The 25,671-nt window shown below is 40.9% G+C and overlaps 2 protein-coding genes and 1 long non-coding RNA gene across 5 annotated transcripts; 1 reads left to right on the plus strand and 2 right to left on the minus strand.

Moving 5' to 3' along the window:
- Positions 1-6,665: 6,665 nt before the first annotated feature.
- On the plus strand, positions 6,666-13,821 carry LOC124884901. Its single transcript, XR_007042542.1, has 3 exons — positions 6,666-7,278; positions 7,551-7,736; positions 13,756-13,821. It is a non-coding gene; the product is annotated as an uncharacterized LOC124884901 (long non-coding RNA).
- LOC124884900 (glucosamine-6-phosphate isomerase 2) lies at positions 9,255-14,402 on the minus strand. Of its 3 annotated transcripts, none has more exons than XM_047392944.1 (7): positions 14,275-14,402; positions 13,994-14,121; positions 13,812-13,913; positions 12,114-12,296; positions 11,411-11,595; positions 11,139-11,313; positions 9,255-9,713 (listed from the first exon to the last, which is right to left on the minus strand). In XM_047392944.1, exons 2-7 carry the CDS (start codon positions 14,115-14,117, stop codon positions 9,655-9,657), a joined length of 828 nt encoding a protein of 275 aa, XP_047248900.1. In that variant the 5' UTR covers positions 14,118-14,121; positions 14,275-14,402; the 3' UTR covers positions 9,255-9,654. The 3 variants fall into 3 exon arrangements, with proteins under 3 accessions (XP_047248900.1, XP_047248899.1, XP_047248898.1); XM_047392943.1 differs by having other exon boundaries at positions 13,994-14,118; positions 14,275-14,392; XM_047392942.1 differs by having other exon boundaries at positions 13,994-14,358.
- Positions 14,403-19,534: 5,132 nt separating this feature from the next.
- On the minus strand, positions 19,535-24,278 carry LOC124855556 (cytochrome c oxidase subunit 8A, mitochondrial). The gene is made up of 2 exons (XM_047345515.1): positions 24,073-24,278; positions 19,535-19,873 (listed from the first exon to the last, which is right to left on the minus strand). The coding sequence occupies exons 1-2, from the start codon at positions 24,187-24,189 to the stop codon at positions 19,778-19,780; spliced, it is 213 nt and encodes a 70-aa protein (XP_047201471.1). The 5' UTR covers positions 24,190-24,278; the 3' UTR covers positions 19,535-19,777.
- Positions 24,279-25,671: the final 1,393 nt, after the last annotated feature.

A 25,671-nucleotide genomic window follows, 5' to 3' on the forward strand; every position in this document is an offset into this window, starting at 1 on the left:
CTCCTCTGGGATATTTCAATGTGACAGCTTCAGTGTTTTCGTTCTCAATTAAATGCTTATAAAGGATGACTAAGCAATCATTTTCCATCTGCAAGAAGACATCATCCTGTAATTCTATTCTGCAGGTTGGATTTTAACTGCTGAACCTCAATGGCTACTGTTTCACTTTTACTGAAGGCTATTCAGGAAGGTGGATATGACACCAGACTCAAGATTTGAGTTTAAGCAGGAAAACTGAAGTTGTACGAGTTTAAATGTATTGCAGCCTAAATTCTGTCAGTTTGAAGAGGCTGAACTGGGTGGCTCCTCACTATGTTCACTGCGCATCATACGGAACACATCATCCCCAAAGTGGCACATGGTGAGGGTTACATCATGCTGTGGGGAAGTTTTTCATCATCAGGGACAGGGAAATTGGTCAGAGTTTATGGGAAGCGTTGATGGAGCTGAATACAGAGTAATCCTGCAGGAAAATTGTCAAAGACTCTAAAAGACTTAAAACTGGGGCCCAGGGTCACCTTCAAGCAAAAGAAATGGCCCAAAATTTAAGTCTCTAAATGTGTAAAGCTGGTAGAGACATACCCGCAAAAGACTAGCAGCAAAAGTTGTTTCAAGGGGGCAAAATACAAATGCACAACACACTTTCTGATACTGAAAACTTTAAACAGCATGTATCATCTTCCTTTCATATCACAATTATAAACTATTTTATGTTGATCAACTGTTATGATGGGTGTTGTGGGGTTTTGTTGGTCTGTTTCATAATTAAGTTTTTGAATCATGCTTCTGTTTATTACTTTCCTGGTTATGCTTTAGTTTCATGTTTTTCTAGTTTCTGTTAGATTGTATTCAAGAGTTTCCGTTCTGCTCAAGCCACGTTTTGTCCTGTCAATCAACTTTATTCGGTTCACCTGCACCTAGTTATTCTGTCTTCTTGTTTCATCTGGTCACGCTCCATAAATACACACCTGTTCAGTTATTCATCGCAGAATCATTTTCAAATTATGTTCATGCCTTGTTTTCAGATCTTGCTCATGTCTTGTTGTTCGGATCATGCCATGTCTGTCTTGCCAGCCCATTTATTGTTTTGTTCTTGCCTCTTCTGAGAGTGAGTTGTTTTGTTAATTAAATCCTTTCTTCACTTACCGTCATGCTGCCTGCTAGTCTGCATTCTGGGGTCCCCCATTGCTAAAGTCCTAACATCAACAACACAAAACCTAATATATTACACTGAAGGTTGTGGTTGTAACATGACAAAATGTCAAAAACCACATATTGTATGAATACTTTTCCAAGGTTCGGTACATGGTGTTTATATTTGAACAGGGACATGTGTTCTTTCCTATTTTCCAAAACCAGCAAATTCAGATCGATCAACCCATCGTCTTATACTTACACACAGAATATCAATTTGTACTCCTTCAGATGCCACGTGACTTATTAATGCAACAAGCCTCAATATTTAAGAAGCACGTTGTGCAGCACAATGAAGGCTGGGAAGTTTCTCCAGGTTTGAAAATAAATACCCTTCAGGAAGAAAGTCTCAGTAATTAAAGTGTAGCTGCAAGGGATGCCTTCAGGGGCATGAACACAAAAGTAAACAGATTTTTAAGAAGAATATAGTGACAGAGTCTGTTAATCACAGATAACTGACAGGGAACATTTGAACTGACTGGAATGACTGATATTTTCATACAGCATGCTTTTGCGTCTTCAATCTTATTTATCCCATTAGTGGCCTGAGAAGTTTGCTTCCCTGATTCTTTCCACAACTTTCTGAACTCTTCTTAATAAATTAAAAGCTTCTCAATCATTTGTGTGGTTAAACAGAAGTCTTCAGTAGAGAAAATCCACTGGTATGTTTTCAACCAAATACATTTTATGAAGTGCTGATGCTTTTTAGTTTTGGTTTTCAGAATATATTTTGAGTCATTTCTCAACATGTAGTGGCTCATTAATGAACACATATGCAGATTTAGGCACCTAAAAACCTAAAATAAGTGGAAAAGGTGAAAATGCTTGTATCACTTTTTATACTTCAGGTATATTCAGGTATATTCAGTACATAAGAGCATTTCTTGATTTAATTTGTAGTATATATCAAATATATAAACTGCAATACATTTAGACAGTTTAGACCTTAACATAATGGAAGGGATATGTTTTATTAGAAATTTGCATTCATGTCTTTTGTAAAAAGTTAGTAGATATTCTCATCACCTTTTGCCTCCTTCTGCTAACTCTGCCTGGGGTGGTTTCTGTTCAGTCCAGATGTTAGGGGATGTGAACAGGCCCCTGTTGGTTTTGTCTCATGGAGACCTCAGGGGTGCTTTGCCAATTCAGCCGTCTCAGAGTGTAATTATGTGTCAGTTTGTTTCCTCTGCACCTTTTATACTCTCCTTACCAGTGATCCAATCATTTCAAGAAGGTACCTGCATGTTGGGGATGCAAAATGTAGAAATATTTGCAATTTTACTTCATCATCTTTGGGATTATTGTTCTGCACCTGCAGGAATCTGAACACATATGAGTCAAAACCTCCAAAACAAACTATAGTGGTGTGAAAAAAAGGATTGCCCCCTTTGTCAAAACACAACTTAAATGTGGTTTATCACACCTGAGTTCACTTTCTGTAGCTACACTCAGGTCGGATTACTGCCACACATGTTCACTCAAGAAATTAGTTAAATAGGACCTGCCTGACAAAGTGAATTAGACAAAAAGATCCTCAAAAGCTAGACATCATGCCTAGATCCAAAGAATTCAAAAATTCAACTAATGTAAAGAAAGTAATTGAGGTCTATCAGGGTAGAAAAGGTTCTAAGGCTGTTTCTAAAGCTTTGGGACTCCAGCAAACTACAGTGAGAGCCATTGTCCACAAATGGCGAAAACATGAAACAGTGGTGAACCTTTCCACGAGTGGCGGGCTGACCACAATTACCCCTAGGGCGCAGCAACGACTCATCCAACAGGTCAAAAAGACTCCACAACAACATCCAAAGAACTGCAGTTCTCACTTGCCTTAGTTAAGGTCAGAGGTCATGTCTCCACCATAAGAACGAGACTAGGCAAAAATGGCCTGCATGGCAGAGTTCTAAGGCAAAAACCACTGCTGAGCAAAAAGAACATAAGGCTCAATTTTTTGTCTCAATTTTTACAGAAAACATCTTGATGACCCCCAAGACTTTTGGGAAAAATACCCAAGACAAGACAAAGGTGTGTGTGTCCCAATACATCTGGTGTAAGAGTAACACCACATTTCAGAAAAAGAACATCATACCAACAGTAAAATATGGTGGTGGTAATGTGATCGTCTGGGCCAAATTTCCTCCACAATGCAGTTGTTAGGTATTAATTAGTCAACTCAGAGGCAAGAACGATACAGTCAGTTTTACTTGCAGCAAGGGTAGCCCACTTTGCAGTGCAAACTACAAAGTTTTGACACCCTATCTCTTTATTTATATGCACAGTTCAACAGTCAGTTCAGACAGGGTGCATGTGTGTGTGTGTGAGGATGAAAGGAGGCTGGTTCTCACGGGATGCGATTCAGCCTAGTGTGTGAAATAGATAACGGTGATCCCACACACTGGAGGGCTGCATACCAGAGCATGATACAAAGTGGAGTGCAGGTGCCTTGCAGCACAAAGTTTTTACATGAGTGATAACAAGTCCTCGCACCCATCCAACAGCAGTGAAAGGCTCATTGCAAGTTATCACAAAGGGTTGATTGCAGTTGTTGTTGCTAAGTGTGGCCAAACCAGTTATTAGATTTAGGAGGCAATCACTTTTTCACACGGGGCCATGTAGGTTTGGATTTGTTTTGTCCCTTAATAATAAAAACCTTCATTTAAAAACTGCGTTTTGCATTTACTTGTGGTGTGTTTAACAAATATTTAAATTTGTTTGATGATCTGAAACACTTAATTGCTGCCAACACCATATGCCCACAGTGGCACATGGTGGTGGCAGCATCCTGTTGTTGGGATGTCTTTTTTTTTAGCAAGTACAGGGAAGCTGGTCAGAGTTGATGGAAAGATGGACGGAGTTAAATACAGGGCAATCCAGAAAGAAAACCTGTTAGAAGCTACAAAAGAGGAGAATGGGGTGGAAGTTAATGTTTAAGCAGGACAATGACCCTAAACATATAGCCATAACTACACTCAAATATTTAGATCAAAGCATATTCAGGTGATAAAATTACCCACCCATGTCACATATCTTCTCCATTTCAGTGTGTAGAACTGAAAGCAGGTAGAGAGGCACCCCAAAAGATGTGCAGCAAAAAAACATGTTTCTTTTTTCTTTTACTTTACAATTATCCACAATGTTTTGCTAGTGTGTTAAATAAAAGCTCTATAAAATAATGTGGTTTGGAAGTTACCAAGTCAATTTCTTGTGTTATATAGAACTAGAAAAGAAGAATAAAGTGTAAGAATAAGTTGGGTGGCGATCGCCCACCTCTGCTCTGTTCTCCTTTTGTAATTTTGTTTACTTGTTGATAACAGAGCTTTAGACATGCTCTGTGTTTTCGCATCACAAAGTGATCAAGGAGCACCATATGATGTGTTTCCGAATGGTCTCTATGAAAAGGTGGAAATACAAATATCCTGGTTTTACTGGTTTAGGTAAAGCTCAGTTCAACATGCTGAAAAAGATCTTGGCAGCATCACTTCATGTTGCAGAACAAAGCTACAAAGGTAGAGACACAGCAGCCTCATTGTGTTTCTGTGATGAAACAGACTGAAAACAGCTTGTTGCTGCCAATCAGTGAGAGAGGAGAAACTCAAGTTAAAAAATGGACTCCTGCAGTAAAACCGATGTGCTGCGTCAGATGTGTTGAATTACTTCCATTTTCCTGATCACAGAAATCTCAGTTTCCATGGAAGCAGACCAGACAGCCACACTGACCATGAATAGCATACTTAGTGGATTGCAGTCGGGTCAGAACCGGCTCCTATTGGCTGTGTGTGCAGCTGAACGGGCACGCTGATGATTCACAAAGATTCAGGTGGAAAAATATCTGTTTAGGTACATTTCGTTTTATAGAGATCACCTCAGAGATTCAACTGTTATTTTTTTTCTTTCCCTAAAAGTGAAAATGCAGCTTGGACCAGCGTCAAGAAAAACACAGTTCAGGAATTAATTATGAGTTTATGTTTGAAATCAGAGGAATATCACCGCCGGCTTAAGGAGAGAAGATTCAACAAAAGAACCCATCTCTAAAAGAAGAGGACTTTGATCAATGCAGCATTTTAAATTGAGAACATTAGGCTGGCTTATCTGAGGCTGGAGACGAATTGTGCCATATATTTTTTTAACACTAACTTATGGCCGTTTTATAAGATAAAAATAATATTCTGCACCTCTTAAATCTAGAAAAGTACAAATCATTATTCTGAAACACCAGTAAAATGTCTCATAATGAGCAGAACCTTTCAGATCAGATTTTGTGCAACATTTTAAAATCCTCACTGGCTGTCATATCTGATATTCCTGCATTGGGAGAATCTTGCTTTCTTAAGAGAAAATATAAAATAAAGCAAAAAGTTGACTGAAAATAGTTAAATTAATGGAAAATAAACAGTTTACTATACAAAACAAAAACATGTCACAAAATTTGACATGCTGTCAATCAGTAACTAGACACAAACTCTACCAAAAATAAATCTTTACTTATTTGCATTAATAAGGTTTTATGCTTCCTGTCTGTTTATCTGAGCTTTAGGAATGCATTTAGACAATTTTTTCAACTTCTTAATAGTGAAAAAATTCTACTTGTTTTACGGTGAAGATATTTAAAAAATATTTTATATTAAGAACAACTGCCAGGTAGCTGGATGTTTCTGATGTGGTAGGATTTCTTTGCTGTTTGAAGTGTTTCGGAACACCTGCAGAAAAACACTCAGAAGCTGAAACTACAAAAACGAATTGTGAAATATAAGGGGAGAGCAGAATATAATGCAATATGAGGTTTTATTCTGCCTTCATGCAAGTGACCAATGAGTTCCACAGGAGAAACTGAGTTTTAGAGTGATACAGGCATCTCTTGGATGCAAATAAATCTTCACACAATATCATCGCCATTAGGCTGCCCCAAATCCATATGACATATTCAGGTCTTATTTAAAAAAACAATCTGTTATCCATGTACAGCCATAGTGAGTCATAAGCCTCAAGATGGATCCATCAAAGATGCAAAGTCATCATCTGTATAAGAAAGTGCTCCTGTTTCGCTTTGAAAATCTTGTAAAGGCCAAGTGTGATCTGTTTCTTTAATTTTAATTTTTTTTCCTGGCTCTTAAATATGTTGATATATGTTATTTGGGTTAAAAACAAATAAGGTTTGTGCATTTTGTGCGTCATTTGGTCGAATTGTGAGGGGTAATGATTGGGTGAAAAAGAAAGTACTACAAAAATAGGCTTCAATAAATCACATGCAGTTTTGAGATTTTTTTAAACAGTAAAACAGTAGGGGGGAGTGGTTGAGGAAAGCCAGGGAGAAGGTACTGAGGACTAGGATTACTGATTGAAGATGGGACACAGCTGAGCAGAGCAGGAAATGGCTAAAAATATTAAAACACAAACAAGAAAATATCAAAAATAGTTCAAAATATATAAAAATAAAACAAACAAATCTGTAGCTCATCTTTAATTTACCCCGTTAATCTTATTCCTGTGGATTCAGGATTATACAATGTGTATGCATCAAGTATGAGAACACTGATTATTTCTGGAGAAAATAAACTGATTCAGGGGGCAACTGGCAGCTGATATCTGTGCCAGCAGATATCAGCTGAGCATCAACAGCTGCTGCAGATTTTTTTATGCAGGACAGACCTCTGAGAGAGCTCGTGAAACACACAAGGAGCCACTTTAACTCCTGTCAGGAACTGAATCAAGTCTCCAGCTGTCAGAAGTCATCATCTTTGGCTGCTTGGAGTTTCATCAAACTAAACCTCTCCCTCAGGAGGCTTCCTGAAGATTCCCATTTTTCACACTTAGACTTGTCAAAGTGTTTGTGTCTATCCGTATCCTGTAAAAAGCAACATTTGGTCAGCATGCACGTTGAGGCAGGACATCCAGGCCACAAAGTCAACTTGAACGTGACTTCCTGAGATCTTGGTAGTGTGAATATGATTTCATCTGATCACAAAGAGCTGACACTGAACCAGAGATCACTCATCTGAATTATAAGCTGATGGAGCCGGCTGCAGAAGCTCACTATGATGGGATGATACTCTGCTGCCATCTTGTGTCTCGAGCAGATGTGCGACGGAGGTAAAACCTGATGTTTAGGCTGTTTTTTTAGTTTCAACAAAAAAAAAGAAATCTTGAGTCAGTGGAAAAGTTCAAGAAGTTGTTTGCATTTTACTGCAGAGATTATGAACCTAAGATATGCAACATGTTTGTCCTATTTATTTTGTTAATATCCATCTGCATCTACATTACAGACACTTGGAAGATGTTCTGACACTTAGGATACCAAAGTATTTGTCATGTTCTTACTGCAAACATGTCTGATAAGACAGTGAACATTTTATTTTTACTAGATTTTCATTTTGAAGGTGAAATATTCATGGACATCCCTGGAGAAGACGTGACCTTGAAGGCAGCATATGTTGCTCTAAAATTTCTGCTGGACTTTTCTACAATAACATTAAGCAGCTAGTGGAGCTAAGACCAACTATCCATGCGATGTATCAGTCCTGATGAAGCTGCAGCTGATGATCGACACGGTCAGTAAAAAAGACTTTGGCTTCAGCTTAGTGTACATAATGATTTATCAGTGTAAAACTAACGAGTACAGTTGCTCAGTGTGGTGCCTTTAATTATATTCACTCCACACAACATTGATTAAAAGTGTTTGACTCACTGAGGTGTTTATCATAGCGTTTGAGGATGGGTGATTGTTGCACCATGTTAACCACACTTATCTCCCCGGATTAGCTTTTACCCACATCCCGAGATGATTTGACTGACACCTATCATATGGTCATACGACATAAATCACAAAGAAAGCATAAAAGATTGACATCCTAGAAACAAGCTGCTAAAACGAGCTTCTCTCTAGGGTGGCTGGGCTCTGCATATAGAAATGGTGAGCAGCTCCATGTAGAGCTGTTGCTTCTCCACATCGAATGGATGATTTAACAGATGCCTCTGGAGGTTTTCTGGACATTTTCTACAAGCGAAGAAACAACTCACTGGAGGGAAATATAGAACTTCTACTGGATGGATAGATTGCAATTGTGCACAACGCTGAACATGGGAAAAAAAAAAAAAAACTGTACCAGCATCCACATTACATACATACATCTTTATCTCATTAACTTATTCTTCAGATCTTGCTCTCTAATCCATCCTGAGTTTTAATTACCTTTAGACTTTGCTTCTTAAAATTTCTCAGCATAGAAACAGGTACAGACTGAACCGGTGACTCATCGGTCACCAGATTTTAAAACTCATGGTCCCATCATTCTTTGGTAGGCCATAAAGTAAACTGTCAATAACCACAGCCTTTAATCTTGTGATAATATGTACTCTAAGGGTGGCAGTTGGAGTCACTGAATGTTTTGCCAGTCAACAGGCAGGTATACCAGTAAAACAGGCACATGACCTCTACTGGGTGCAGCTGTGGGGCTACTAAACTACCTTCTGAGAAAGGGGGTAGAAGTTATCTTTTTATGTTAGGTGATGAAGCACCTAATGATGAAGCAACTAATACATAAAATAAGATCAATAATACCTTAAGTGTTAATTTGTCTGTAATAGTAATGCAATTCTCATAAGCATGGTTTCTAAAAACATAAAAATCATATACACATAAATTACACAAGACTTCTGTGTACAACGAAGTACATTAGGATACGTATTCCAACGATGCTCATTTGTGTATTAAACACATACATACATTTCTGTATTAAAAACGTTTATTTTTTTTTGGTCTAATGTAATATTGTAATCTTAAATGCCAGGTTTTCCTTACCTGTTAGCAGAAAATCATAATTAACAAAAATAAATGCTGGAAAACTGTTTTAGTGTAATCTATATAATGCGTTTCACTTAGTGGATTGAGTTACTAAAATAAATTAATTTATCGATAACATTAAAATTTGTTGCAATACACCTATCGATAGATTGTCAAAGCTTTGAGATGACTGTCCCCCTCTGGAGAAACTGTAAATGAACCTCAACATACAGAGATAAAGAGGCTCCAAAGCATTGCATTAGGAGGAATACAACATTTCTCTTGGTTGAATAAAGACATCTTTTATTTTGCATTTCTAAAAAGACAAATAATTAAAATCCAACTTAAACTTGTTTTTTTTTTTCTCCTATTGACAAATCAGAAGTGACTACAGTACATATGTGTGCAAAAAGCCCAAGTGGGAGTCAGGAACATGATAAAACAGGAATTAAAGAAAGAAAACATGAAAAAGTGTTTGAACCATAATATTCATCTAGCTTCTTTAAATCCTATAAACAGAGCACACACTGGTTTTATGATTAGACCTCAAACATATATGACCTGTTGCCTCTCAGTAACAACCTGTAACTGTTTTGCAGTAACAATGAAGGCAGCTCAGATGCTCCTCAGATGTGGAACCGGGATAAATCAGTTCAAACTGGATCCAGCAACATCTTCACCTCGTCTTACTGGTCCTTTATGCTGAGAACTGGATCCACCAGTTTATTATGAACATGCATTAAACCTGCAGTTGAAGAAAGAGAAATAAGACACAGTTCTCCAGCAGAAATAAAAATAGAGGATTTCTACTGAATCTGGAAACATGGTTGAAAAACACACAAAACCCCACTAGAACAGCATATTAATCATAATTTAAAAAAGACAAGAATTATACTGACACTCTGTTAATAAAGTTAGACTAGCACAGAATCACTGCTCTGAGATGTGCATGCTTTCAGCTCTCAGTAGCCAGGACCTTATGGGATTCTTTATATATGAAATCCATTTCTTACAAAAATAACCATTACGGCATCTTTTCCAACATGATAACTGGGTCATCAGCAAATGAGGCAGCCTTCTAAATAACCCCATTTTTGTTTAGACTGTTTTAATCTAGTTTAGCTTTCTGAGTTATCAAATATTAGCTTAATCTAATCTGGTGGTCAGAAACCATTTCAATCCAAAGAGCCATTTTTTGCCCTCAAAACAAAGTTTGTGTAAAACTGCAAAACCTACCAAAAATTATATCTCATTAGAGCTTTAAAAATATAGACCAAATAAAACTGAAAATAAAGAATCTAATTTTATTTTATATTTTTAGCTTTTAGAGCAGAGAAAATGACATCTGCAAGAGCCTAAAAGAACCCACTTTTCTGTTACAGAGCAAGTCCAACCGACTCATATGTTCCTTTATGGAAAGGAACATAGTCCACTTAAAAAAATAAAGCACAGTTTGCTGCTGAATGGCATAAAGCAGTGGAAAAATTTAAGTTATTCTGTTGAAAAGTTGTTGCAGTTGTTTCATAAAAACATATGGAGTACCACAAGGCACATTACTTGACATTAGACAGTATGGGATAATTTTCCATTATTTTGCTTTTAATACCCCGCTATATTTATCCAAAAAGCTTAATCACTGAGCATTTATTGAGATTACAATCATGTCTTGAAGAGATAACAGCTATTATTGTCTTTGGACCGGATCATCTAAAAAACAAACTGCTGGTCACTATAAATGACATTAATTTGACCTTAAAAAAAAAGGTAAAGAATCTTTGGTGTCATCTTTCAGGACATGTCATTTAAATCTCATATTAAACAGGTTTCCAGAACAGCTTTCATTCACCTACCTGTTCTAGAGTGATGCAGAAGGTCTAGTCCATACACGTGTTACACTAAGGCTGGGGTGTTGTAATTATTTACAATAAGCCAGCTGACAAAAATCAAGTTAAAGGTTGATCCAAAGCGCTGTAGCAACAGTTCTGATGAGAATTATAAGGGAAGATCATATTCTATAATTTTAGCTTCTCTTTACTGGTTCCCTTTCAAATTCAGAAAGGAATCTAAAAAATGTCCTTACATTTAAGTCTCCTGAAACCCCAAAGAGAACCTGATGCCAAGACTTTCTCCACCTCATTTACACAAAAAAACCTTCTGGATCTGTCGGTACCTTTGAAATATTTCACAGTTTTGACACGGAGTTCCAGCGTGGCGTCCTCGTCGCACACAAAGATGGTGTGCGGGTGCTGCTGGAAGGCTGACACCGTCCACATGTGGTTCACCCCCTCCTCGATGGCTTTGTACAAAGCGAACGCTTTGTGAGCTCCTGTGATCAGAATCATCACCTGAAGTAGAAAAGGAAGATCAAACAGTCAGTTAGGTGGAGGGAGGGAGGGAGGGCTGGAGCAGGACCTTCAATGTCCAGGGACAGGGTATTTTGACCTCCTTGGCATCCATTACGGTTCCCACTCCCACAGTCAGAGACATGGTGGGAACCTTGGAGAGGTCGTTCCCAAAGAAACGAGCGTTTGCCACGATGGTGTCCTTTGCCAGTGTTTTAACTCTGGTCCTGGAAACAAGGCTGGAACCAGGCTCATTGAAGGCGATGTGGCCGTCAGGGCCAATACCTGCAGGACATTAGACAAGAGATTCAAAAAGAAGATGCATGTCAACACGAAACATTAACAAGTGCAACTTTCAGAAATTAAAGGTTTTACTTTATTAGGATGGTTTATATCTTTATGATCCCTATGAAGTGATCTACCCCCAGCCACCCATCAGGGAACACAAGATGCTAAGCCCGACCAGTTCACTAAACACCTAAACAACGCTCCTTGGTGTGGACACTTACTGAGTGAAGACTCAAAGTTAGCCATTTTCAGTATCAGTGAAATGTTTAAAATGAAGCCAGAGGAAACACAAAAAGGGTTATGAAGCTACTTAAAAGAAAATGTTTTTCTACAACATGTCTTTGGCTCATTCAGGCTTCGAGAGAGCGTGACTTTCAGCAGATAACAGGATGGTTAAACACATTGCAAAATATTTTAATCTGAGCTTCATCTGAATTGGAATCAGTTAAAACCTATCAGCAGGTCAGAGGTTTACAAGAAATTGGAAATCAGCTATAAAATTCTGACGTTTTTACCTCCAACAAACAGCTCGATCCCTCCAGCCGCAGCTATCTTCTGCTCATAAGCATTACACTCGGCCTCTAGGTCCTCTACGTTCCCGTCCAGGATGTGAGTGTTGGCCGGATCGATGTCGATGTGCTTAAAGAAATTGTTCCACATGTAGGAGTGGTAGCTCTCCGGATGGGCCCGAGGCAGACCTGCAGGAGAAAGGTTTGTATTAATAAGACAAGAACGTCTCAACAGGATCCAACTGGTTGAAAACTATAAAAAGAGATGAGTTAAAGAAATAAATGTTTGATTTCTTCAAATAATTAAATTACACTGATTGTTACAGTCGCAAACGCATCGGGTCTCTTTGCATTATATTGAGCAGAAAAATAAAACGGAGGAATGAAATTTGAAGTCGTCAATACGCAGCAGAGACTTGCTTTTTTGACCAAGAGTTTCCGAGTATTGAGATTAGTGACAAATATCTGCCAAAAAATGTTGCATCAGAGCCTCTAATCCAAGCAGAGGGACAGTCATTTTTACCAACTCATGAGGTGTTAAATAGATTTTTTACAACATGTGAAAAACAAAAACAAGAATGGTTAAAAACTTTTCTTAAATTATCTAAAATAGCAGACAGTAGGTTTTAATAAGTTTTAACTTACATTGTTTTGTTTCTTTATACTTGACATAAAAAAAGAAACGTTTAAACCTTCCTAGATGCCATACCTTATGGCCATGAATGTAATTTTAAGTTTTACAACTGAAAGGTTTTTTATTTTTTTTTTTTGCAAAATAGCTCCAACGTAGTCAGACAGGACAGAGAGAGTGAACTAGGGCTGCACAATGTCTCGCAAATGTATCATCATTGCAAAATCACCGTATGCAATATCAATGTTGCAGAGAACTGCTTGAACGGTAATAAACAATAGCTGAACAGGAGAGTATTAAAATGTTCTGGTACAAACGATAAGAAGCTACAACTGAGTTGTTTTTTTTTTTTTTTTTGCTAAAACAGCAGATGTAGCCAGATGCAACATGGTCAATAAAACCACGTTATCGAGATGGAAATATTAAATGCAATTTTTTCCCGGTATTTAAATAGAACACTCATTAACGCAACAGTCACCAACATTAACGCGCACGTTGTCACAATATGTGCAGCCCTAGTGTAAACATCAGTTCTCAAGTCTTATCCCAAATTCTTAATTGAATTCAGGTCTGAACATTCATTGGTCTATTCCAACAAATATTTATGCTTTGAATTAAACCATTTCACAGGTCTGACTACATTTTTAGAGACGACATCCAGTTGGAAGGTCGACCTCTACCACAATCTCAAGTGTTTTTACTTAAAACAGATTTTCTACCAGGATGGCCCTGTATTTAGCTCCACCCATTTTCCAGCGCCTTGTTGTCCCTGCTGAAAAACAAGCATGCACACAGCATGATGCTGCCACCACTATGTTTTACCGTGCATGGATGGTTTGTTTAGGGTAATGTGCAGTGCACGTTTTCTGACAGGTGTGGGACGAAAAGTTCAACTTAGATCAAATATGCCCCCTATATAGACGTCAGCATACAAATTATTTTTTACTGCACTGGGAGACATTTCAGCCATTTGTTACTGCAAATACGTCACTAATGACTTATTTCTCTGTACTCAAGGTCTACCTGTGGCGTTCTGACGAACACGACCTTCTATCGCAGTGATTTGCACTCACCCACATATTCATCCATGTTGAAGGTTTTCACATACTTAAAGGAAAGATCTCCACTTCTGTAGAACTCTATTAACTTCTGATAACAGCCGTAAGGAGTGCTGCCTGAGAGGAAACCAAATGAGAACCAATGAACCCACAAACACCGTTACAGTGAGAAACAGCAGTGAAGAAGAGTTTGTTACCTGTCGGTAAACCCAGAGTGAAGTATCTGTCTGCAGACGGTTTGAACTCGACGATCTTGTTCCGGATGTATTTAGCTGCCCACTCACTGGCCAGATCATAGTCGTCCAGAATCACCAGCCTCATTCTGCTAATAATGTCCTCAGTGAACAAAGAAACGAATAAACCACAGCCAGAAACAACAAGGACCGATATTAGAGCTAGCGTTAGCAGGTACGGAATCTCCAGCAATAGTTATTCTGTAGGTTTTTTAACGCCAGAACAACAACCAAACCAGCGATACCTGTTAAACCCCGCTGTTCCCAATCAAACGGAACGGAACTCAGCTGCCAGCAGGCTCTTTACTCACATGACCGACGGCGAGTCAAGCGACTTTAAAGCGGAACTACGGAAGCCCGTTAGTGTCAAAAATCAAAAGTGACAACTACAAACATGTAATAGGTAAATAAATCCATTAAATAAAATATGTAAGGGTTACTTTGTTGTTGTGTTTTTACTTAAACAACAAAAAGAGAAGAATAGATGCTGCATTAGCATTCAGATCATCACCCGATTGCCACCATATTGTGAGTGGGTTTAGGTCAAGCTTTATTACAATAATATTAATAATAATAATAATACTTTCAATCATTAATACAAATAATTTAGATATTAAAAACAACATTAAAGGGTTTCACATTACCTCCTCATTTCCTTTTTTTCAGAAACCAAGCTTGCTGAATAAAGTAAAATTTTCTCATTTACAGGTATTATTATAACCAAAGCCGAATAAAATCAAGACTTATAGTATTTCTTAACAGGTAAATTGAGGCACGTTTAAGAGCATTTAATGACGTGTTTCATGCTGTTTTTTTCTGATTTTCAGATAGTTCATTTTTTGTCTCAGTGATCACTATTGCTCTTACAACAATGAACGTAATACTTTATATAAAAACAATTCACAAAAATTTGCAACCGTCAGTGTTTTTGTTACCCCGTTTACAACCGCACTTGTATTACTTTCCGAGCTGAGCTTCACACTCAATATGGCAGACACACCTATATAATTTGTCTAATGAATAAAGAGGCCAAAGTGGCATCTCATCCTCATCTGCACTGTTGTACTGCTCTCACACCCAATACTGCTCTATATTTACTCTCATTCACTTAAAACTGTGCACATATATTTATATTATATTGTAGATATGTTTATACTGTTTAATTTGTACTGTATTGCACCGACTACGCCAAAACAAATTCCTTGTATGTCCAAAAACGTACTTGGCAATATAGCAAAACTCCGCCGCTCGAATGATCCTAGAGGCTACGTTGTCTGGGCTTAAATGCCCCTGGTAGGGTCTGCCATGGCAAGCAGGCTCTAGGTGACGGGTCAGACAAAGAGCGGTTCAAGAATCCTGAGGACTAGTACATCGAGGCACGTGACGTCACCCGGTACGGCGGAGCCGGGGTCCCACCCTGGAGCCAGGCCTGGGGTCGGAACTCGCCGGAGAGCGCCTGGTGGCTGGGTTGCTCCTCGCGGGACCTGGCCGGGCCAAACCCGAACGAGAGACGCGAGGCCATCCCCCAGTGGGCCCACCACCTGCAGGGGGAAGCGTGAGGGACCGGTGCAAAGAGGATTGGGTGGCGGACGAAGGTGGAGACCTCAGCGGCCCGATCCCCGGATGTTTAGGCTGGCTCTAGGGACGTGGAAGGTCCCCTCACTGGGGGGAAGGAGCCTGAGCTTGTGCGGGAGGTCGAGAGATATCGACTAGAAATAGTCGGGCTCACCTCCACACACAGTGTGGGATCTGGAACCCATCTCCTCGAGATGGGCTGGAATCTCTTCTACTCTAGAGTGGCCCATGGGGAGAGGCGGCGGGCTGGGGTGGGTTTGCTCGTTGCCCTCCAGCTCAGTCATCTCATGTTGGGGTTTACCCCAGTGGATGAGAGGGTCGCATCCCTGCGCCTTCGGGTTGGGGACAGGTCTCTGACTGTCGTTTCGGCCTACGGGCCGAGCGGTAGTGCGGAGTACCCGGCCTTCTAGGTGTCCCTGTCGGGGGTGCTGAATAGTGCCCCTCCCGGGGACTCCATTATTCTGCTGGGGGACTTCAACGCCCATGTGGGAAACGACAGTGACACCTGGAGAGGCGTGATTGGGAGGAATGGCCTCCCGGATCTGAATCCGAGAGGTGGTTTGTTATTGGACTTCTGTGCTAGTCACGGATTGTCCATAATGAACACCATGTTCAAACATAACGGTGTCCATCAGTGCACTTGGCACCAGGACACCCTAGGCAGGAGGTCAAGGATTGACTTTGTTGTCGTATCATCAGACCTTCGGTTGCATGCTTTGGACACTCTGGTGAAGAGAGGGGCTGAGCTGTCCACTGATCACCACCTGGTGGTGAGTTGGATCCACTGGAGGTGGAGAAAGTCGGACAGACTTGGCAGGCCCAAGTGCATAGTGAGAGTCTGCTGGGAACGTCTGACGGAGCCCTCGGCCAGGGATCTATTCAGCTCCCACCTCCGGGAGAGCTTTGACCAGATTCCGGGGGATGTTGGAGACATAGAGTCCGAGTGGACCATGTCCTCCGCATCTATTGTTGATGCTGCTGCCCGTAGCTGCAGCCGTAAGGTCTGCGGTGCCTGTCGCGGTGGCAATCCCAGAACCCAGTAAGTAAGGGATGCTGTCAAGCTGAAGAAGGAGTCCTATTGGCTGTGGTTGGCTTGTGGGACTCCTGAGGCGGCTCATGGGCACCGTGAGGACAAGCGCGGCTCGGGCTGTGGCAGAGGCAAAAACTCGGGCCTGGGAGGAGTTCGGTGAGGCCATGGAGAAGGACTCCCGGTTGGCCTCGAAGCAATTCTGGCAAACCGTCCGGCGCCTCAGGAGGGGGAACCAGTGCTTCACCAACACTGTTTATAGTGGGGGTGGGAGGCTGCTGACCTCGACTGAGGACATTATCGGGCGGTGGAAGGAGTACTTCGAGGATCTCCTCAATCCAGCCATCCCGCATTCCCTGGTGAAAACAGAGGCTGGGGACTCAGGGTTGAACTCTTTCATCACCCAGGCTGAAGTCACCGAGGTGGTTAAAAAGCTCCGCGGTGGCAGGGCTTCAGGGGTGGATGAGATCCGCCCTGAGTACCTCAAGTCTCTGGGTGTTGTGGGGCTGTTTTGGTTGACACGCCTCTTCAAAGTTGAGTTGCGGTCGGGGACAGTGCCTCTGGACTGGCACACTGGGGTCGTGGTCCCCCTTCATAAGAAGGGTGACCGGAGGGTATGTTCCAACTACAGGGGGATCACACTCCTCAGCCTCCGTGGTAAGGCCTACCCCAGGGTATTGGAGAGGAGAGTCCGGCCGATAGTCAGACCTCGGCTTCAGGAGGAGCAGTGTGGTTTTTGTCCCAGCCGTGGAACACTGGACCAGCTCTATACCCTCTACAGGGTACTCGAGGGTTCATGGGAGTTTGCCCAACCGGTCCACATGTGTTTTGTGTACCTGGAGAAAGCATTTGATCATGTCCCTCGTGATGCCCTGTGGGGGGTGCTCCAGGAGTATGGAATCGGGGGCCCTTTATTAGGGTCCATCCGGTCTCTGTACAAGCGGAGCAAGAGTTTGGTTCGCATTGCCGGCACTAAGTCGGACCTGTTCCCGGTGCATGTTGGACTCCGGCAGGGCTGCCCTTTGTCACCGGTCCTGTTCATAACTTTTATGGACAGGATTTCTAGACGCAGCCAAGGGCTGGAGGGGGTCTGGTTTGGGAACCAGAGGATTTCGTCTCTTCTTTTTGCAGATGACGTGGTCCTGCTGGCCCTCTCTAGCCTAGACCTACAGCACACGCTGGGGCTGTTTGCAGCCGAGTGTGAAGCGGCTGGGTGAAGATCAGCTCCTCCAAGTCCGAGGCCATGATACTCGACCGGAAAAGGGTGGCTTCTCCTCTTCAGGTTGGAGGGTAGTTCCTGCCTCAAGTGGAGGAGTTCAAGTATCTCGGGGACTTGTTCATGAGTGAGGGAAGAATGGAGCGGGAGATCGACAGACGGATCGGTGCGGCTGCCGCAGTAATGGGGGCGCTGTGCCGGTCCGTTGTGGTGAAGAGAGAGCTGAGCCGAAAAGTGAAGCTCTCGATTTACCGATCGGTCTACGTTCCTACCCTCACCTATGGCCATGAACTTTGGGTCATGACCGAAAGAACGAGATCCCGGATACAAGCAGCTGAAATGAGCTCCCTCTGTAGGGTGGCCGGGCACTCCCTTAGAGATAGGGTGAGGAGCTCGGCCATCTGGGAGGGGCTCGGAGTAGAGCCGCTGCTCCTCCACATTGAGAGGAGCCAGTTGAGGTGGCTCGGGCATCTATACTGGATGCCTCCCGGACGCCTTCCTCGGGAGGTGTTCCAGGCACGTCCCACGGGGAGGAGGCCCAGGGGACGGCCCAGGACACGCTGGAGGGACTATGTCTTTCGGCTGGCCTGGGAACCCCTTGGGCTCCCCCCGGAGGAGCTGGAGGAGGTGTCTGGGGAGAGGGACGTCTGGGTGTCTCTGCTGAGTCTGTTGCCCCCGCGACCCGGTCCCAGATAAGTGGAAGACGACGAGTACGAGATTCCAATGCAGCATTTTGACATGGAGACTCTCTTGAAATTTTATCCATTTTCTTTTAGCTGTAATTATTTGTTGACCCCATTCAGAAATACTATTAAATTAAGAAGATGGGGAAGACTTATCTGCTTTTGTTTGAGCTTTAAAATTGTCAAAAGAAAACAATATTGGCCTATTCATTACTTTATCTTCTTTAATATTTTATTGTTCTACCAGATTTGCCGCTTGTTAACAAGATGAGCTGAAAGGAACATAAGCCCTTTCTTTTTTGGTAAGAAAAATCTCAATGACTTTTTCCTGTAAAAACTGATTCGTAGTACAAGGAATCAACTTAATTAAACTGTTGTGATTTACTTCTGATACAACAGTTAGAGTTCGATATCAGATCTTATTTCCTGGGCAGATTTCTCCAGACAGAGGTTAGTCTTCAAAGAGTTCAGTCCGGAACTCAACACTAAACTCAACTTTACAAAGCACTCACCAGATCTCTAAAGGTTTATTTCACCATTTCACATGAGAAGCTTCTTAAGAATTGCTTTAAAATATGAAGGATAGGCACAGCCAAAATAACAATTTCTCTTTAGGTCAGTCGGTGTGTTCTTTGGCAAATTGTAACCTCTTCAGGATGTCGCCTTTTGTTACAATAGGATTTTGCAGGAGCTTTACATAGACTCCTCTAAATGTTATAGCACTAACAGGTAACCGTGGACCTCCTTTGACTGCCCTGGAAATGATAATTGGCTGTTTTGGTAGTTTTTGCCATTTCAAGTTCGGGTTCAAGCACAAAATGCCCGAAGTCAGTCGGGCAACCACCCCCAGATCTTCAGACACTCACAAAAGCTGTTCTGAAAACCAGGAGGTCTCAGAGAATTGGGTTTTCGGAGGGCAAAGAGCCCTTTAAAGTTTCTACAATCTTTGAAAAAAAAAAAAAAAACGGTAAAACCTTGACAGAAAATAAACACAAACGAAAACATTTGAGTTTAAAATTTTATTCTGTAACACACTCCTTATGAGGGAAGATTGACAACACAATTTTAACATATTTGATGTATCAGAGCCACTGTTTTAAGTGAAGTTGTAACTGGGAATTGGAACTGTCACAGAGGTAGAGGAGTCAAAAGTAAAACATCTTCTCTGAAGCGCAACATTAAGATGGTTCCAGGATGAGACGGAGGCTGGATGTGATGCACCAGATCTGACAGTTAAAGAGTCCACTTTACTCCTTCTTTTTGTAGTCCTCCAGGTGGGCCAGGACCCATCCAGATGGTCCCAGGATCACTACAGTGAACAAGCCCAACGCAACTGTTGTTTCCTAGACAAAGGACAGCGAGACAGAACAATCAGTCAGCTGATGAGTGACACCAGAACAATATAATAATATAATAATATAAACTGTTAACAGGCAGGAGACAAGATATCAACCTGGTCTACAAACAAGCAACCGATAAAAGAACAAATACAATCATCCAAAGAAAAAGGAGCAAAGCAGCAGTTTGCTGTTTATCTTCAGACAGACTGTGATGATATCACTGCAAAACCCAAAGACACTATTTGGCCCAAAATGTATCTTGGAATAAACAGTGTTTTGCAGTAGTGTAATGACAGGACATAGTGCATGGCCACAAACACAGTGCAACTGAAATAAAAATCAATGGCGCTGATTGTTTTTAAGCCTGAGAACCATGTTGAGGTATGTGGTTGACAGCAGATATATTACCATAGTTAGGGAGGTAAAATGGCCTGTTGTGTTAGTGAGGCTCCGTGGGATATATATAGCAAACTAAGCTGTGTTGAACTGTTAACATGTTTTATTCGTCATTGCAGTAAATTGCTGAAAATATTGAGATAATTTTTAAGTCAATGCCTATTCTGGAAACATTATCTTTCTAAACTAAACTAAATAATTAGAACTCGTGTAGTTATTAAATCTATTTAAAATATGTAATCCCTGTAACATTAACACCTAGTTTAGCTGTTTTCACTCCAACTCAAACAAGTGGCTATTAGAGAAATCTGCTGGTCAGTGAAGAGTAGCTCAGCTGGGCCACATGTAATAGGCGTGGGGAATTTTTACTCAGAAACTGAGTTCAATTAGGCCCAGCTCTACCCCAATGCTTACTGAGGAGCTGTTATACAGGTCCTTCTCAAAATATTAGCATATTGTGATAAAGTTCATTATTTTCCATAATGTCATGATGAAAATTTAACATTCATATATTTTAGATTCATTGCACGCTAACTGAAATATTTCAGGTCTTTTATTGTCTTAATACGGATGATTTTGGCATACAGCTCATGAAAACCCAAAATTCCTATCTCACAAAATTAGCATATCATTAAAAGGGTCTCTAAACGAGCTATGAACCTAATCATCTGAATCAACAAGTTAACTCTAAACACCTGCAAAAGATTCCTGAGGCCTTTAAAACTCCCAGCCTGGTTCATCACTCAAAACCCCAATCATGGGTAAGACTGCCGACCTGACTGCTGTCCAGAAGGCCACTATTGACACCCTCAAGCAAGAGGGTAAGACACAGAAAGACATTTCTGAACAAATAGGCTGTTCCCAGAGTGCTGTATCAAGGCACCTCAGTGGGAAGTCTGTGGGAAGGAAAAAGTGTGGCAGAAAACGCTGCACAACGAGAAGAGGTGACCGGACCCTGAGGAAGATTGTGGAGAAGGGCCGATTTCAGACCTTGGGGGACCTGCGGAAGCAGTGGACTGAGTCTGGAGTAGAAACATCCAGAGCCACCGTGCACAGGCGTGTGCAGGAAATGGGCTACAGGTGCCGCATTCCCCAGGTCAAGCCACTTTTGAACCAGAAACAGCGGCAGAAGCGCCTGACCTGGGCTACAGAGAAGCAGCACTGGACTGTTGCTCAGTGGTCCAAAGTACTTTTTTCGGATGAAAGCAAATTCTGCATGTCATTCAGAAATCAAGGTGCCAGAGTCTGGAGGAAGACTGGGGAGAAGGAAATGCCAAAATGCCAGAAGTCCAGTGTCAAGTACCCACAGTCAGTGATGGTCTGGGGTGCCGTGTCAGCTGCTGGTGTTGGTCCACTGTGTTTTATCAAGGGCAGGGTCAATGCAGCTAGCTATCAGGAGATTTTGGAGCACTTCATGCTTCCATCTGCTGAAAAGCTTTATGGAGATGAAGATTTCATTTTTCAGCACGACCTGGCACCTGCTCACAGTGCCAAAACCACTGGTAAATGGTTTACTGACCATGGTATCACTGTGCTCAATTGGCCTGCCAACTCTCCTGACCTGAACCCCATAGAGAATCTGTGGGATATTGTGAAGAGAACGTTGAGAGACTCAAGACCCAACACTCTGGATGAGCTAAAGGCCGCTATCGAAGCATCCTGGGCCTCCATAAGACCTCAGCAGTGCCACAGGTTGATTGCCTCCATGCCACGCCGCATTGAAGCAGTCATTTCTGCAAAAGGATTCCCGACCAAGTATTGAGTGCATAACTGTACATGATTATTTGAAGGTTGACGTTTTTTGTATTAAAAACACTTTTATTTTATTTGTCGGATGAAATATGCTAATTTTGTGAGATAGGAATTTTGGGTTTTCATGAGCTGTATGCCAAAATCATCCGTATTAAGACAATAAAAGACCTGAAATATTTCAGTTAGTGTTCAATGAATCTAAAATATATGAATGTTAAATTTTCATCATTACATTATGGAAAATAATGAACTTTATCACAATATGCTAATATTTTGAGAAGGACCTATATTTGTTTCTGAGGATTAATGTGACTGCAGGCTGCTGTGGGGGCCCATTCTGATACTGTGGAACTGAACATGAGGAGGTTTAACCTTCTATTTAAAGCATTTGGTAACAAACTGATTTAGAGTCATGTTAATGAACATATTAGTGAAAATATTCTGTGCTGAGGTGGAGACAACTTGACACAGATTAAATCAATGTCTGGTCTAGGTAGCAGGAAATTCTAACTGTATTATAATCATGAATAAAAATACCAGGGCTGCACGGTGGCGCAGTTGGTAGCACTGTTGCCTTGCAGCAAGAAGGTCCTGGGTTCGATTCCAGACCGAGGGTCTTTCTGCATGGAGTTTGCATGTTCTCCCCGTGCATGCGTGGGTTCTCACCAGGTACTCCGGCTTCCTCCCACAGTCCAAAGACATGCCTGTTAGGTTAATTGGTCTCTCTAAATTGCCCTTAGGTGTATGAATGAGTGTGTACATGGTTGTTTGTGTGTTGCTCTGCGATGGACTGGCGACCTGTCAAAGGGGGGACCCAGCCTCTCACCCAGAGACTGCTGGAGATAGGCACCAGCTTCCCCGTGACCCACTATGGAATAAGCGGTAGAAAATGACTGACTGATAAAAATACCATTGTTTCATGATATTAATTTAAAACCGTGAAACATATATTAGAACATATAACCATTTGTTACTATTTTGATACATAGGCTTTTGAACAAAGATTTGGAAGTAGTTTGCAAGTGCTTATTGTGCAAAATATTTGACCTTTTTGCTGTTCTGCTTTTAATAGTTTTACACAATTATAGTTTTCTTTCAGCCAGTTGATCAGCAGTGCACATCAACAGCAAGGGTAGGGGCAGTGCTGCTTTACTCTACGCTCCATACAATCAAAAGAAACCTTGGTCACTCTGGCATTACCTGTGGCAACCCATTAGAAGGACTTTAAACTGACTGTGGGAATAGTATGGTGGAAAACCTCAGTAGTTTTAAAACCATATTGTTTTAGAACCTTGATACTGGTAAACGGTCCACAACTGAACCAATGGAATCTAACTGAACACTGGGATCAGCTCCACTGAGCATGCTGGAGTCTTAAACAGAGACAATTCATTCAATTTCACCCAGCATTGCAAAAAACAGTCCGTTTCTAAAAACTGCCCTTTCTAAAAACTGTTTTTATAAAGATAGATTAAAGATGAATTAATAATGTTTTAGGGTTTATTTAACTTTGACTTTAAGAAGTCCTCTAAGGATGATTCAGGAGGATCACTTTGACCTTCAGAAGCAGTCTGACATTTTAAATGACTAGAAGTAAATTTTATTAAAATTGCATCTCATAAAAAAAAAAATGTTTTTACATGAAATTATGTATGCTAATCACGTAGTGATTACAGCTTTAAACAAAGCGAGCCGTTTAAATTGGATCATCTTAAAAAGAATATCACATCAAGCGTGTTAATAGTCATACTAAATTGTCAGGAGCGGGACTAAAAATATTCGGAACAGTTCTCAGGAAGTTATTTCTGATCTGAAAGGGAAAATTCGCAGATCTCTGAAAATACTTTAGACCGAATTAAGAAAAGATGGAAAAATCAAATCAATATTTCCTTTAAACAATAAGAATGTGTGAATCCACACTTTGTTACAAAGCAACTCCCCGTGTTTTAATGTAATAATCTGCAACGTGAGCGAGAACAGACTATGACCTCCAAAAGGACAGTCGACAGATAGCTTATAGCTTATAGCGGCTAGCTGTTAGCTCCGACACTCACAATGGTGCCGATCTTCTCCTTCGCCGGTTTGGTGTACAAATTCGCCGTCTGGGTCACAGTGTGTCCCCGCAGGACGGGAGCGGCGCGGCTGGCGACGGTCCTCAACAACCCCGACATTTTTTATTTTTTATTTCACACGATGTCAGATCAATGTCCGTAAGACAGAAAAGCTGATGGGTCAATGTAGACAGGAAATGTTCGTCTGGTCTTACCTAACACATTACAAGCGGAAGACTGCACACAGCGCCACCTGCTGTCTTGGAGGATGGCTTTTATTTTATCAGGACTACGCTACCATAAAAGCTGCATCAATTCTTGAGCAAGGAGAGAGCGAAGAACACAAACATGTAAATACCTTTCATTAATTAAAGGAAATACAGAAATATTTTCTATTTCAATATATTAAACTTTTTTCCTTTTAAAATATCATCTATCAAGTTAAGATCCGGATTCTGTAAAAGACTATCAAGTTCTTCAACATCAAACTTGCTCATCCATCTATTTATAGACCAGATATGCTGGAAAAAGGAAAGAGCCATCTATAGGGTCGATCCCTTCTTTTTCTCTTAATAGACAAATTTTTGTGGGTATTGGTAGTTTGCAACCAATAAAAGATGTACTGAATAATCTGTTACTGGTATAGAATAATTCTGTTCACAATTGATCACTCAGAAAGCTATGCCTTTCTTGGTTGTCTCAATCTGAGGTTTTGCTAAAGGTATTGTAAATATACAGAATACATTTATAAATCTCAAAATGTGTTTTAAAGAATCTCTGTTCAGTGCAGGACACCTACTTTTGACAGGTCTAAGCATTTGAGATTTTAAATTAAAGATGATAAAAATGAAATCCAGATTTCTTTAAAAATAACACTGAAGTAGCACTTTAATATTGTGGCGAATCTAAAACTGTGAAGAGATACCGACTTTAATGCCCCTAACCAGCTTTGGTAAATAGCTGGTTAGGGGCATAGCTCAATACTTTTTATAGTTCTTAGATTGTGAACAACAAATGGAGGTTGCCTGTTCCATGGTGAAAAGAAAAGACATGCAAATAAGCAATAGAAAAAATTTGTTTGGGGTGGAGCTCACAGATTGCATGTGACATACAAAAGGCCATGCTGCACAGGTCAGTGAGCCATATCTTCCACATCATAAAATCACAACTGGCAACATAGGGGAACACACCACGGCTGATCCTCTTACCGGAGCATCTTCTTGGCCAGTGCACGAACAGAAAAGAAAATAATTAATGTAAGTGAATGCTTGTTTAATACACCCTTTTAATTACAACGTTGGGAAAAAGTGTACATCATTTGGACAAATCACTCCCACTTTCCCTAGAGTACGGTGTCTTTCGAGAACATGCCATTGTTTGCTATGTTTTTTTACAACACAGTGATTTGGCATATTTTGCAGTAAAAAAACTACACACCATATTGGTAGATGTTCAAGAAGAAATTCAGAAATCCTTTAAACACCTTGCATTACCAAATTATGGCTGTACATGTCCTTCAAATTATTCACCCCATGACATCACTTCTGATATATTAAAGGTGAGACATTCGGCTTCCAAAGTGATGAAATGGATATGAAATAT

This window comes from Girardinichthys multiradiatus, chromosome 19, assembly GCF_021462225.1.
Source record: "Girardinichthys multiradiatus isolate DD_20200921_A chromosome 19, DD_fGirMul_XY1, whole genome shotgun sequence".
Taxonomy (NCBI): domain Eukaryota; kingdom Metazoa; phylum Chordata; class Actinopteri; order Cyprinodontiformes; family Goodeidae; genus Girardinichthys; species Girardinichthys multiradiatus.